Source organism: Harpia harpyja, chromosome 16, assembly GCF_026419915.1.
Source record: "Harpia harpyja isolate bHarHar1 chromosome 16, bHarHar1 primary haplotype, whole genome shotgun sequence".
Classification (NCBI taxonomy): Eukaryota; Metazoa; Chordata; class Aves; order Accipitriformes; family Accipitridae; genus Harpia; species Harpia harpyja.
The window spans coordinates 32,238,413-32,250,727 of record NC_068955.1 but is presented as its reverse complement, the minus strand read 5'-3'; the positions used below and the strand labels follow the sequence as shown (position 1 = coordinate 32,250,727).

Sequence of the window (12,315 nt, the reverse complement as noted above, 5' to 3'; positions counted from 1 at the left end):
TTAAAAGTCATAAAAGATAGTTGTTGATTAATAAGTATTGTCAGATACAAACTAAGTGAATCTTCATATACCAAATTAAGTTGAAAGTACTCTTTATATTACATCCACTTCTCAAGGCTGCAAGCAAGAGCAGCTCAGCATGCTCTATGGTCCCTGCGATCAAAGCAGACAGACAGCTTGCAGGAATTAGGCCTCCAGCTCTTTTGGAAACCCTACCTGTCTCTTCCACAAATCCTGTCCCATGCCCATCCCCACGCCCTCTGCATTGTCTCCTCCCCACTAATTACTATCATCTTCTCCTTGGGTAAGAAAACCAGATCTGTTTGGCACTCTGAGTCTCCTGAGATAATACACTGCTGCAACGTTGGGTTGATGACAAAAGACTCTACAAGAAAAAAAAAAAACAAACCTCAGTCCCAGCAAAAATCGCTTTAATTACTGTTTTTAAAAAAACCAGAGATCTCACCAAAGCTAGACCACGGCTGTTGGCATCGCACGTGCCTATCAGCTCCTTATTCGCCTCTGGTCCCATCCCACACTGCTTCAGCTAGCCTGTTCAGTCTCTATTCACACTACACACTGGTCTGCAATCACAGCCCCACTTTTTTTGCTCTTCCTACTGATGCAGTTTGCAATCACTTAGGGCATAATTCTGTACATCTCCTTCAGTACGCTGCAAACAAATGATGAGAGCTGCTGAGAAAAGAAGACTGGATAGAGCAAAAGGGACGAGGGATGGGGAAGGGGAAGAGTGGGGGAAAAAAAAGAAAATGTAGGATAAGCCAGAGAGGCTAAGAAAACTTCAACCACTCCAGGGACTGATGCCAGCTTTCCGGTGACCAAGCTGGTCTGTCACAGCAACTGGGATGTGAAAAAGAAGCATTGATGCTGTGTTGCACCAGAGGAAATGATTCCTACCTCTGCCTGCAGCCCTGCACGCTAGCCCTGGCCCTGGACATGCCATGGGATTATGATCACAGCCGCGTGGCGCTCCCAGGACCGCTCCCCCTGGTTCACCCTAGCCTTTGCCTTCAAATCCTGGATCCAAGCACATCAAGGCTATTTGAAACTCCAGCCTTGGCCTTTCCAACCAGCCCTCCTCCCCACCACCCCAAAAGCCAGCAAAATCCGCAAGCGTTCGCTCTCATTCCACAACAAATCTGGCACCTCCGTTTTGCGGCCAGGGCTGGTCTCTCTCCCCAGCCCCGCAGCCCTGCTCCAAGATCTCCCTTTCGCCATTTTGAGTAACTGCATCAAAACAGACAAAGTTCAGCGAGATAAGTGGTGGACCCTGAGTATCACATTTCATTTTCCCTCGGGAAGGAAGCCTTTCATTCAAACGTGCCTTGAACGTGCTCCAGGGTGTGCTGGAAGACGGCGGGGAGCACAGGGTCCTGGGCTGACCAGACCGTCCACCTCCACCAAATCGGACAGGAGATGTCCTCTGTCCCTGCCGTGCAGGGCAAACGGTGCCAATGGGAGAAGGAAGGTCTGGAGGATAAGCAAGGGTATGCCAAAGTATGCCGGTCAGTAGGAATAAGAGGGTATATTCATGAAACCATAAATGGGAGCCATCAGATAGCCAAGTGTAGTGTGCAATGCAATCCACCCTCTACTTCTAAGAGCACGCCTTTTCTCTACGCAGCAGCAGTACCCTCCCTTGGACTCTGCATCTTCCCTGCTGACCTGACACAGTCTCATCCCCCTCTGTCCATCCCTCATTCCGGTATCTGCCTGGAAAGCCCCAAGAAGGCCATGGCGTGGGTTCTCTCTCCCGAAGGATGCTGCCCTACGGGAGGGGCATCTGGCAAGCACCAGCTCGGGCCCAAAAGCCACAAGCCTGTTCCTGTTTGTGTCTCCAGTCACAGCTGCTCCCCTGTCCTCTGGCAACGCACATGCTAGTTAATCATTCCTCAGACACATTTAGCTTACTGGGGTTCTTATCAGAGAGTGCAAAGTCCAAGTCCAAACAGCAACACTACTAGAAAGAGGCAAAGGGGTTACCCAGCAAGCTCTGCAAAGCTCTGCCGGAGCAACACCATCCCCAGCCAGGGAAATCCCCAGAGATACGCTGGAGGGATGCCAAGCCATGGTCTAGGACCCTGTCTGGGCAGCACAGAGGAAGGGAGGACACCTGCAGCATTGCACCCTCCTAGCACAGCTCCCAGCTCCGGATCACTCAGGTCTTGTGCCAGCAGGAGGGATCCACAAGGTCCCTAACCAGAAGAGGGCAGGTACAGCAGTGCCCCGTCTCTCTTCCTTCTTTGAAAGACCTCTTCTGGTTTTATTTCTCACTAAGCGACCGTGGGGAGAGAACGACAGCAGGGCAGAAAACAGGGTGAAAGCAGAAAGCGAAAAGATGACCACCGAACTATGACAGGAGGCAGAAAGCCCATGGGGAGAGCAACTTCCCTACGCGCCACTCAGGTGGGGTTGCACTTCTCCAGGCGATGCCCAGCTCTCTCCAGGCTAATCATGCTCAAGAGCCATTTTATTCCACGGTTATTGGAGCCAGTGACATGGCAGCTGGGATGACTCTGGCGCCAGAAGGCTGGCCCTAGTGAATGCTTTGTTCTAGCAGAAAAGGCTGAGGGAACAGAGGGAAACCCTGCCTATCCAGCATCCCACTAAGGCTCCTTCTTGACCAGCATCCCTTTCCCATATCCTTGTACGCAGCAGCGCTTGCACAACCCCAGCCCAGGCACAGGGAGCAGCGCGGGTCAGCCGGATCTCTGAGTCACCACCATGCCCGTTTCCATCAGCCTGGTCCCACCTCCAGCGCGACTCCCTTCTAATCTGTCCCGACGGCCACCTCTTCCTGCTACCTCCTTCCAAACCCCCTCCTAGTCCGTGTCCAGGCATCGCTCCCAGGACACCAACCTGTGGAAGATACATTAACCAGAACACGGGCAAAGTACCTCTCTCCATCCCCGACGGAGCCTCTGCGGGCTCTTTCTGAATCACAACCCACCCCTTATCAGACGTCTTAAGGGATCCACCCTCTTACCAACAGCTCTCTGGCCTCACTCCATCTGGATGTCTTCTGGCCTCTTCCCATCCAGGAAAAAAGGAGTTTTGGGGAAACTGGGGAGAGAAGGCAGACCCCAGAGAAGTACCAACACAGTCACAAGACCACGCTGGAAGCAGCAGACCGTTCTGCACTAGCCTTGCCCTGAGGAACGGGCGAGGACAAGCGCTTTGGCTGAAGACTCTGGGAAACTCCTGCTGCTGGTCCTGCTGGGATGGAGGTGGCAGCTTCCCCCTGTGCCCAGAAATGCCCCCTGGGCCTCAGCCAAGCACTGAAGGCTGCTGGTGATGGGCTCAAGGGAACATTTTTCTCTCTTCCCTCCTCTGCTTAGGCCCTAGGATGGAGCTGGGCTCACCAGCATCCTCACTGAGGGCACACGCTGACCAGAGGCAGACGCCAAGTCGAGTGGGCAGGGGAAGCTTGAAATAGAGTACAGAGAAAGGAGGACCAGAAAACAATCGCATTGAAAAGAGAGATGGAGATGCAGAGGGGAAAGCAAGCTGAACCGTGGAAGGGTTGGGGGATCTGTGCTGTTACCTGCTCGGATCCAGCGCATCCTGAGCATGGTGAGAGCAGATGTCAAGCTCCCGCTGCGTCCCTGCTCTCTCCCTCTGTCATTATGCTGCCTAGCTCAGCTTGTCTAGGTCCCAGGGTTGCTGCCTGCTGGTTTTTCTATTCCCACAGGGAAGAGTGGGAGGGCCAGGGAGGAGGCTGGGAGGCTGCTGCTACACACTGGGATTTGGGTCTGCGAGGGGATTACCAGGAGGGATGGTCATGTGTTTGTGCTGTACCAGGTTCCCCAGGACCATTCTGTCACGGGCTAACTCCATCCAGCAAAGCACTCCACACAAAGCCTCTTACCTTCCCCACTGCGCCAGCCCGGCCCTGGAGAGACTGTCACACTGCAAAGCCACCGCGTCCCCAACCCCGCTCCTCCCGAGAGTCGGGTCTAGGCACAAAACACCCACGGCGATGTGCAGCAAAGATCACGCCGTGCTTTTCGCATTGGAGCCCGCGATTCTCCACAGCGTTTCCCCGGTGCTTTCCCTCTGCCCTTACTCTTGCCACATCAAACAACTCCACGCGAGCGGTGCAGGAAAGCCAGCACAGCATCAGAACTCAAAGATGCATTTGGGGGACGCAGAGGCTAAGGGCCAGACAGCCACTGGACAGGCAGAGGGTAAACAGCGAGCATGAAGCCCGGCTCCCAAAGAAGCCATTCTTGCATATAATTCAAAGAAACTAGATGCTCTGATCCACTGTAGTTGCATTGCTATGTCAAGCCCAGGTACCTAAAAACATACATGGGGCCAGTTGTCCTAGTTTGCGTGCGTGGCTTCTGCCTGCCAGCCAGCACCACAATAAGACACCACAGCCTCTGCTCTAGAGGCTCCGGGTCTCCTGTTCTCCAGCCCGTTCTGCTCCCGGTGTTTTCAGCCCCAAGAAACCACCGCTCTGCCCTCTGCATCCCTAAGCAGCCAGGAAGACTCTCCAGCAGCCCTTTGTCGCTCTGCGACTCTTTTTTCGCAATCCTCGAACCTCTTGCCTGGCAGAAACTGAAACTGTCCCTGTGGTTCAGAGAACCCCCAGTGAGCTGTAACTCACACATGGGGTCACCAGCACCACTGGCAGCCAGAGCCCTTCCAGCTCAGGGACGCTTCCCCCCACCATGAGGTGCCGGCCAGTTCTGAAGAGAAACCGTTATTTCTCTTCCCTTAAGCTCACGGCTTCACTGTTTTACATCAGTTAAAGTTTTACCAGTGAAGTCCTTCTCTACTCGTTCCTATCCACCACCAAATCCTCCTGCAGACACACAGCACACAGAGACCCAACCCTCACGACACAGCACGGTGGACAAGGTGCAAACCCATGAGTTCTGGGTTCAGCTCTCTGCCTCAGCCCCATCATTTTATATTTCTTCATCCGAGGAAAATGGGGCAACGGCCCAGACCTCTTCCTGCAGGGCTGCAAGGCGGCATTTCCTACTCACACACATAAAGTGCTCCACAATACACAATAAAAAACACCAAGAAAGTGACCAATACCATTAACACACATAAACACGCACTCCTACGGGCAAAAACATTCACTAATACAAACACGCTTGCTGCCTTGCTGATAAAACACCCGGTGCTCACTTGCTCACTCCCAGCTCGGAGGCTCCTGCAGCATGTGCAATACCAGCAGCCCCCGTGCGTGCACGCACAGACACACGGCCGCTCGACAAACACACGCTTCCGAGTGCTCCAGCCACTTGCGCTCGGTGAAAAATTGTAAAGAGCTGCTTCGTTTCACAGGACTCGCTTGCCCTCACTGAAATCCGGCCCTTTCTGTTTAACCAACTACTGTCTTTCCCAACTACAGTTCAACCCCCAAATCCTCCAAACTTTTAGCGTTCACTATTCTTTCTCCATGTCTTACCCTATCCCCATTGAGCCATCTGCCAAACCGCTCACTCCCCTGCCCCCCAAGCCCTGCTCTGCACATCTTTCCCGATATACATTCTTTAACAACCTCTTATCTCATAAATTAGCCGAGAGAGAGAGGGATCCCGAATAGCTGAGCTCTGTCGTAACTGTTTCCCTTACGCGAGTGGTAAGCGGGGAGGAAGGTAAGGTTTCTAGCAGGATGCCAGCCAAGGGTCAGACGCTTTCAACTCCCTACTTTTCCTTTGATACAAAATACAAATGCTCTGGGTAAACACTCCTAATACTATGGAAAGACCAAACTGCGCTCCTTTACCTCCGTTGCCAGAACCCCCAGCATCCCACGCTCTCTGCCTCCAAGCTTTTCCAGCTGTCTGCCCAAGCTCTCCTCGGCAGGATGGTCCTGGACACCACCAAACACATTTACCAGCTGGGCTAACACAAACCAGGACAGCGATGATCTTCCTAACGCAGGAGAGGCCCACCTGGAGGACACTCAGAGGCCATACTGCCAGCCAGACTCACGCTCACAGCATCTTCATCCCAGGAGGGTGTGAAGTTATGCCCAACCCATCTCTTCTCTCAGAGACTGCGTACGCTTTTCCCTAGCCCCCCCCCCCCAAACATCAGAGCAAAGCCCTGGACTTTTCACATCGTTCTTCTGCTTCTCCATCCTCACGAGTCTCAGATCTCACTCTCGAAGAGCAGACGACTACATTCCAGGGAAATAAGGATATCCTGCCCAAACAAATACTGAGCGCCCTCTTTATGAAAATAAAGGTCCATCTCTTGCAGCTGAGAAAACCAGAGGCAGGCAATTGGACCTGAAATCTTGGGCACGCTCGGTCCCCAAAACCAGCCTTGCTCTGCAGATGGGACCTGTCGCACTGTTGCTGGAGCCAGCCAAATGCCAGGATTTGGAATCAGCACAGACACCGACTCTCTTCCACACCTCAGCCAGCACAGCCCCCACTCCCCAAAAGTCTGCAAAAAGAGACCAGTTAATCCTTGTCTGACACTTTGAAATACCGAGTGCTATACAAGCACTAAAGGATTACTCTTAAATATGGTGGGATTGCTTACAGCAGGCTCAGATCCTGTGCAAATCAGAGTCAAGCAAAGGAAAGGGAATTCCCAAATTATTTCAGGGTTTTCAGTGTACAGGAAGAAATCCCTTTAGCGTAAAATCTCCACTGGGCGAGAAGATGATCTGTGAGAAGAAAAAGTATTTCACTATAAGAGAAAAATATGGTCTGAACATGTGTTCCTCCCAGGAAGGGAATCAGCAGACACCTTTTAAAGAAGTGATGGGGTAGCGAGGAATCAGTTCTACTAATGAATTTATTCCTGTAAATAAATTAATAAACTCTAACAGATCTATTGTTCACCACTATAGTACACATCCAGAAACCATTAATTCTTCAGGACAGCGAGACTCCAGGGCAGATCTGACTCTGTGCTGCAAAGCTAGCGATTTAAGGCACTGACCTTCACTTCCAAATAACAGAGGATCCGTTTGGCCGCGTACTCCTTCAGAGCACCACGATTAAAGCGTGCACAAAAGGAAAGAACCTTGTTTCTTCACTCGCTGCATAAACCAAACCGAGCAGCAATCCTTCGCGGTAAAACTTTCTCCTCTTCCCCTCTCACCCTCAAGCACTGTGTTGTAACAGATGCTCTTTAATAACACCGCCAAAGGGATCTAGCTGCCCAAATGAAATAAACAGCCATGTTGGGCTCCACAAAAAAATTAAGATCAGAGAAGTTCTGAAAATGAAGTTATAAAAGTAAGCAAATAGCAGAGGCTAAGAAATATCCTTCATCCCCAGTTTCCCTCACTCTCGGTTTTTACAGGGACAAGATGGTTTTAATTCAAAAGAGAGAAAAAGACTGAAAGAAAGAAGAAAAAGACAAAAAGAAAAAGGCAAAGATAAAAAGAGAAAGAAGAAAAAAGAGAGAAGGAATGCCAGAATGACTGAAGTTGGCAGGGACCTCTTGAGGTCATCTTGTCCAAGCCCCTGCTCAAGCAGGATCAACCACAGCACCCAGAAAGAACAAGATAGACAGGAAAAGAAAGAAACCTTCCACCCTATAAAAAGATGCTCTGGGGGAGAGAGAGAAATTCCACTTCTACAAACGAAGAGACAGAGAGTTGAAGTCTAATGCCGGTAAATAACGTCGGGGTGCTGAGCAAGGGCTGTGCAGGACGCCGGGGAGGTGCTCAGCGCCCAGAGGACTAGAGGTGGGTGGGCAGGATTTAGGAGATTCATCCAAGTGAAACCCTAAAAACAAAACAAGCCCCCTGAAGGCTGAGGAGAACACAGGCTGGGAGCACACGATAAGAGCCTGCGTGGCGAGGCTTCCCATCCTCGCTAATCCTGTCGCTCCCGGGAATCCAGAATCATGGCTAGAACAAACAGGGGATGCTTTTTCCTTTGAAGAAGAAGAGATGCGTTACTGAGGCATCACACGGATGCCAGAAGAGAGGAAAGTGAGAAGTAAGCAGCTTGAGCCTCCGTTCACTCTCAACAGCATCTTCTGTTTGCGGTGCATCTTCGCTTTCCTCCCCAGGTTTCGTCCTTCCACCAGCCAAAGAAACAGAAGGGACACAGTCCTCCCACCCCAACCGCCCCAGGCCACGCTGAGTGAGCAGCTCAGCGGAGCAGGCGGCACGCCGCCCGATCCCACCGCAGGCGAAGCACAGCACGAGGACTCCGGAGGGAATCCAAGCTCCGGAGCTGACCCATACACACAACCTGCTCTCCACGGACCAGGGTCCACCCCAGCAGACCCCAGCTCTGCCACCGGCAACAGGACCTGTTGACGCAACGGAGCCTCGCCAGGATGGGCGCGTTGTTCCCCCTCGACCAGTGCATCTGTGTGCCAGGGGCTCACACCAAGGTGCACAGCCCGTGCAACCAAAACCTCCGCCTGGTAAACGGCCCACCAGAGAACAAGGGCCACGCGGTGCAGGGCGCAGCACCAGAAAGAGAGAAACAAAGACAACGAGCGAAAAAGAGAAGCGACAACGCAGTCAACAAGGAAGAGCGAAGCGTGCCAACAAAGCCACACCGGGAAGAAGAAACACTGAGCTGAGGGAGAAACAACAAAGGGCATCGGGGTCCCAACGCCTCCCCAGCCGCACAGTTCAGCCCTACCAAATCCTCAGCTGCCACGAGCAACCGTGGTTCACCCCTGCTTGACAGAGAGACCAAATTCTCTTTACAACCGCTTTTCCGCCATTGGTTTCAGTAAAAGCTGCCTTTGGTTTGCACTGATGGGAAAGAGACCGATCCACAGATAACGTGGTGCCCGAAGGGGTCCGGGCTCTGGCTAGACGGCACTGGCCTGCAGATGCCGATTAAGAGATGGTGCGGGGTCCGCTGCTGGACACCGCTGCTGTGGGATCAGCTATCTTCTAGACCAAAGAGGAATGACTTCCCCAGCGAAGCTCACAGCGGCAAGCCTGCTTCCAACACGCTGCGCCCAGTAGCCATGGCTCAGGGGACAAGTAGAGAGGCTGCCGGTCCCGAGGTGAGCAGACAGGGCGGCCAGGAGTTTGGCGACGTCTGCGATCCGTACGCCAGAGCTCCCGTCCGCAGCCCGCTCCGAGGACCGGCGAGGGCCATACCGAAGTCCTCGCCGGGGCGGTGGCAGGGATAACGTACGACGCAACGCGCTCCCCGGCCCTCGCTGTGCCGGGACCTCCGGCTCAGGACCCACGACGCGACCGTGGCGCACCGCAGGACGCGCGCCCACCGCCCCTGGATTCTACACGGGCACGGGGGACCCGCTGCCGCTCCGACGCCGGCCAAGGCGGTTGCCGTGCCCTGCCTTTGGCCTCGGGTCAGCGGCCACGGGCCACCCCCGCGGTGGGAGAGGACCGGGACATAGCGGGACAGCCCTTACCTTCAAAAAACCGCTGCAGAGCCTCCGTCTCGTCCACCACCTCCATAGCTGGGCCATGCACCAGGCGGCCGGGCTAGTCTCCGCGCTTGCAGGGGGGCATCCCCCCGGGGAGGGGGGGGGGAGAGTGGGGAACCGCTCCGCTCCGCAGATAAATCCCCCGCCGCCGCCCTCAGCACCCCGCACCGCCGCCCCGGCGGGATCCCGGTGCCGGTGCCGGCGCCGAGCGGGGCCGCCCGCTGCCCATCGGCCTCCGCCGCTCACCGCCGAGCGCTGCCCCCAAACTTGGGCTGCCGCGGAGCGCTCCTCCCTCCCTCCCTCCCTCCCCGCTCCTCCTCCTCCTCCTCCTCCTCCTCTTCCTCCCGCCGCCCCTCTACCGGCCGCACCGGGCAGCGTGCGCCCCCGCCGGCAGGGAGAGCCCGCCCCGGTACCCCCCCCCCCCCCCCACCCGAGACCCGGGGTTTGTCCGTGTCTCCCACCCCCCCACCCCACCCCGATGGCTTTTTCCAACAGCACAACCCCGCGGGGCTGACCCCCCGCTCGCAAAACCAGCCATAAATCACCCCCAAAATTTAAATCCTTCCAGCACGGGAGCTGGGGGGGGGGGCGGGGGGAGGGGGACAGTTGTGTTTTCTTCCCCAGATGTGCCCACAATCAATAATAATGCCTCGGGAAAAAAAAAAAAATAACAGTACAGTATCTAAATGAAGTTACAGTTATCTGACCACAGTTAACCAAACGCAGAGCCCCTGCCAGGCAAAGACTGTGGGACCATTCTCTTCGGGGCAGATAAAGCGCACAATGAGGTTTTGTCCAGCCCCACAAACCAATTCAGAAGGGCAGATTCTCTTATATATATAAATATATTTTTCTCGCTCACACAGCTGTGCAGTGACCAATTCTTCTCTGGGGAGGGGAGCGGGGAGGGGAGGGGAGCCGAGGTTTGGGGATAGTAATAGGTCTATTATTTCAGGGATGGAGAGAAAGAGCTCAACAGCCCTTTTTTCTCCTCTCTCTCCCTCTCTCTTTCCATTAAGACAATTGTTATTCTCTGTTACCCCACGCCCCTTGTTCCTGTGCACACGCTCACCTCCCCCATCTTCAGGCACAAGCTGCGTGGGAAGGAAGCAAAAATTTATTTTCGCCATAAAGCCTGAGCGCTAGCCCAGGCCTAAATCCAGTCGGTGCCAGGTTAGATGTTAGGCCGTATTAGATTAGACCCCAGAACTAAATGCTCCCGGCTAAGGATTCAAGCCCGGACCCTCAGTCCCCCGTCCTCCCAGCAGCACGTTATCTCTGCTCAGCAAGAGCCTCCTGCGTGAAGATGGCAGGAACAGACCTCCCAGCGAGCACACAGCCCTGTACACCCAAGTTTCACTCGAGAACACAGCAGAAGACGTTCACAGGCACATATAGGACCCGAGCATCTCGCTCAGTGCTACCGGTGCATGGGAAAGCCTCCCCCGTTGAGTCTCTGCTCGCTCCTGGCCAGGTCTCCCTTGCACGAACCTCCCCCCCCGTGCTCCCCAATGCTCCGCTGCAACATCACCCACCCCTAAATCTTATTCTTGTGCCATGAGGCCTGCGGTGCATCACCTACACGTCTCTCAGAGACAACTAATGCATTATAGGAGTGGCAGGAGGGAGCTGGAGCTTCAGCTGCTTAGGCACAATAAAATAACAAGGGAAGGCCAAGGCTATTCTGGGTCACTTCACCGGTGACTGTCAAAGCCAGCAAGAGAACCTGGAAACAGGCCAAGCTGGCAGAAGAACAAGTTCCTGCCTGTTATGGCATTGGACCCTAAAGCTGGGTCCAAAGATGATCAAAGATTTGAAAGGCAAATGACCCCGAGACCGATCTGCCTCGGGTTTGTAACCCTCTGGACCGACCGCGTCAGTCTTTGCCTGGGATTCCCCACCCCCAAGGTGCAAACTCCTGTGCAGCAACTCATTTAAAATAAAACTGCGACACCCCTCTCCTCTCCTTAGTAGCAACGTGACTGTGCCCGCAGCATGCCCTTCCCATAACATGACACAGACTAGCCAGCCCTCCCGGCCCGAGTGCCACGCGCCCCACTAACGAGACGTGAAAAGCCCTTTTGAGAGCAACCCGCTAACGACGCAAACCATAGCAGAGCGGCTGCCACCCCCAGCAAACCATCCTCCTGACAAATACTCTAAGTACATACTGTGGGGGAGCAGGATAAACAAAACACTCGTTTCTATTGTCTGTGGTACGAAGTTATCATAAGAACAAGCAGGCCAATGGCCCCCAAATAATTTCTGAAATAAGTTGGTGCCTTTGGGCAACAGCATTAAGCTAGCCAGCTATTTGTACCCAGCGCATGGCCACGGCTTCCCAGCAGGTAGGCTCAGCACGGTCTCACCTGTGTAGCACAGTATTGCGTACTACATTACCATAGGAGTAAGATCCACCAGCGATTAAGAGATCTCACTCCCAGTTTGCACTGGGAAGGCAGAGGTTAGAGTGGCTGCACTTGTCGCAATCCAAGCAGGCAGCCTGTGAAACACAAGCTGTGTCTCCTGATCCCAAGCCACTTGGACCTAACTGCCTCCCTAGGGCTGGTTCACCCATCTTTGCTCCTTCCCTGGTGTCTGAATCAAGCAAGGTATTGACGGTCTGTGTCCTTCTCACCTTATTTTTCCTCATACGTATTTGCCTCTCGGTACTGCTCAGCGCTCTGTCCCAAGGAGTGCCGCTGTCTCCCTTCCTGGACCTAATTAAAGGGAAAAGACAGGTCGGACACGCACTCCTGATGGCACTGAGGTACACCCCCAACCTCATCCCTGCCCAAAAGGGGAAAGAGCAGCTGGTCCCTTACTGCAACGAGCTCAGAATCCAGCATTTCAGGGTTGTCCTGGTGTAAACCCCAAGACATACTAGAGAGATTTGAACCCAGAAAAGTCAAAAGATATCGCTTTGATCTACTATCG

At 54.0% G+C, this 12,315-nt stretch overlaps 1 protein-coding gene across 8 annotated transcripts in view; it reads right to left on the bottom strand.

Annotated features, from left to right (window-relative positions):
• The window catches only part of MYRF (myelin regulatory factor), a 67,802-nt gene extending 55,691 nt beyond the window's left edge, over window positions 1-12,111 (bottom strand). For 5 of the 8 annotated variants that reach the window (XM_052811939.1, XM_052811943.1, XM_052811942.1 and 2 more), the window contains exon 1: window positions 9,364-9,487. In XM_052811939.1, the coding sequence (XP_052667899.1) occupies window positions 9,364-9,409 (46 nt within the window). In that variant the 5' untranslated portion in view covers window positions 9,410-9,487. Of the gene's footprint in view, window positions 1-3,565; window positions 3,952-9,363; window positions 9,488-12,016 lie in introns of those variants that run through there. The other 3 variants (XM_052811947.1, XM_052811946.1, XM_052811940.1) reach the window with 3 other exon arrangements.
• Window positions 12,112-12,315: the final 204 nt, after the last annotated feature.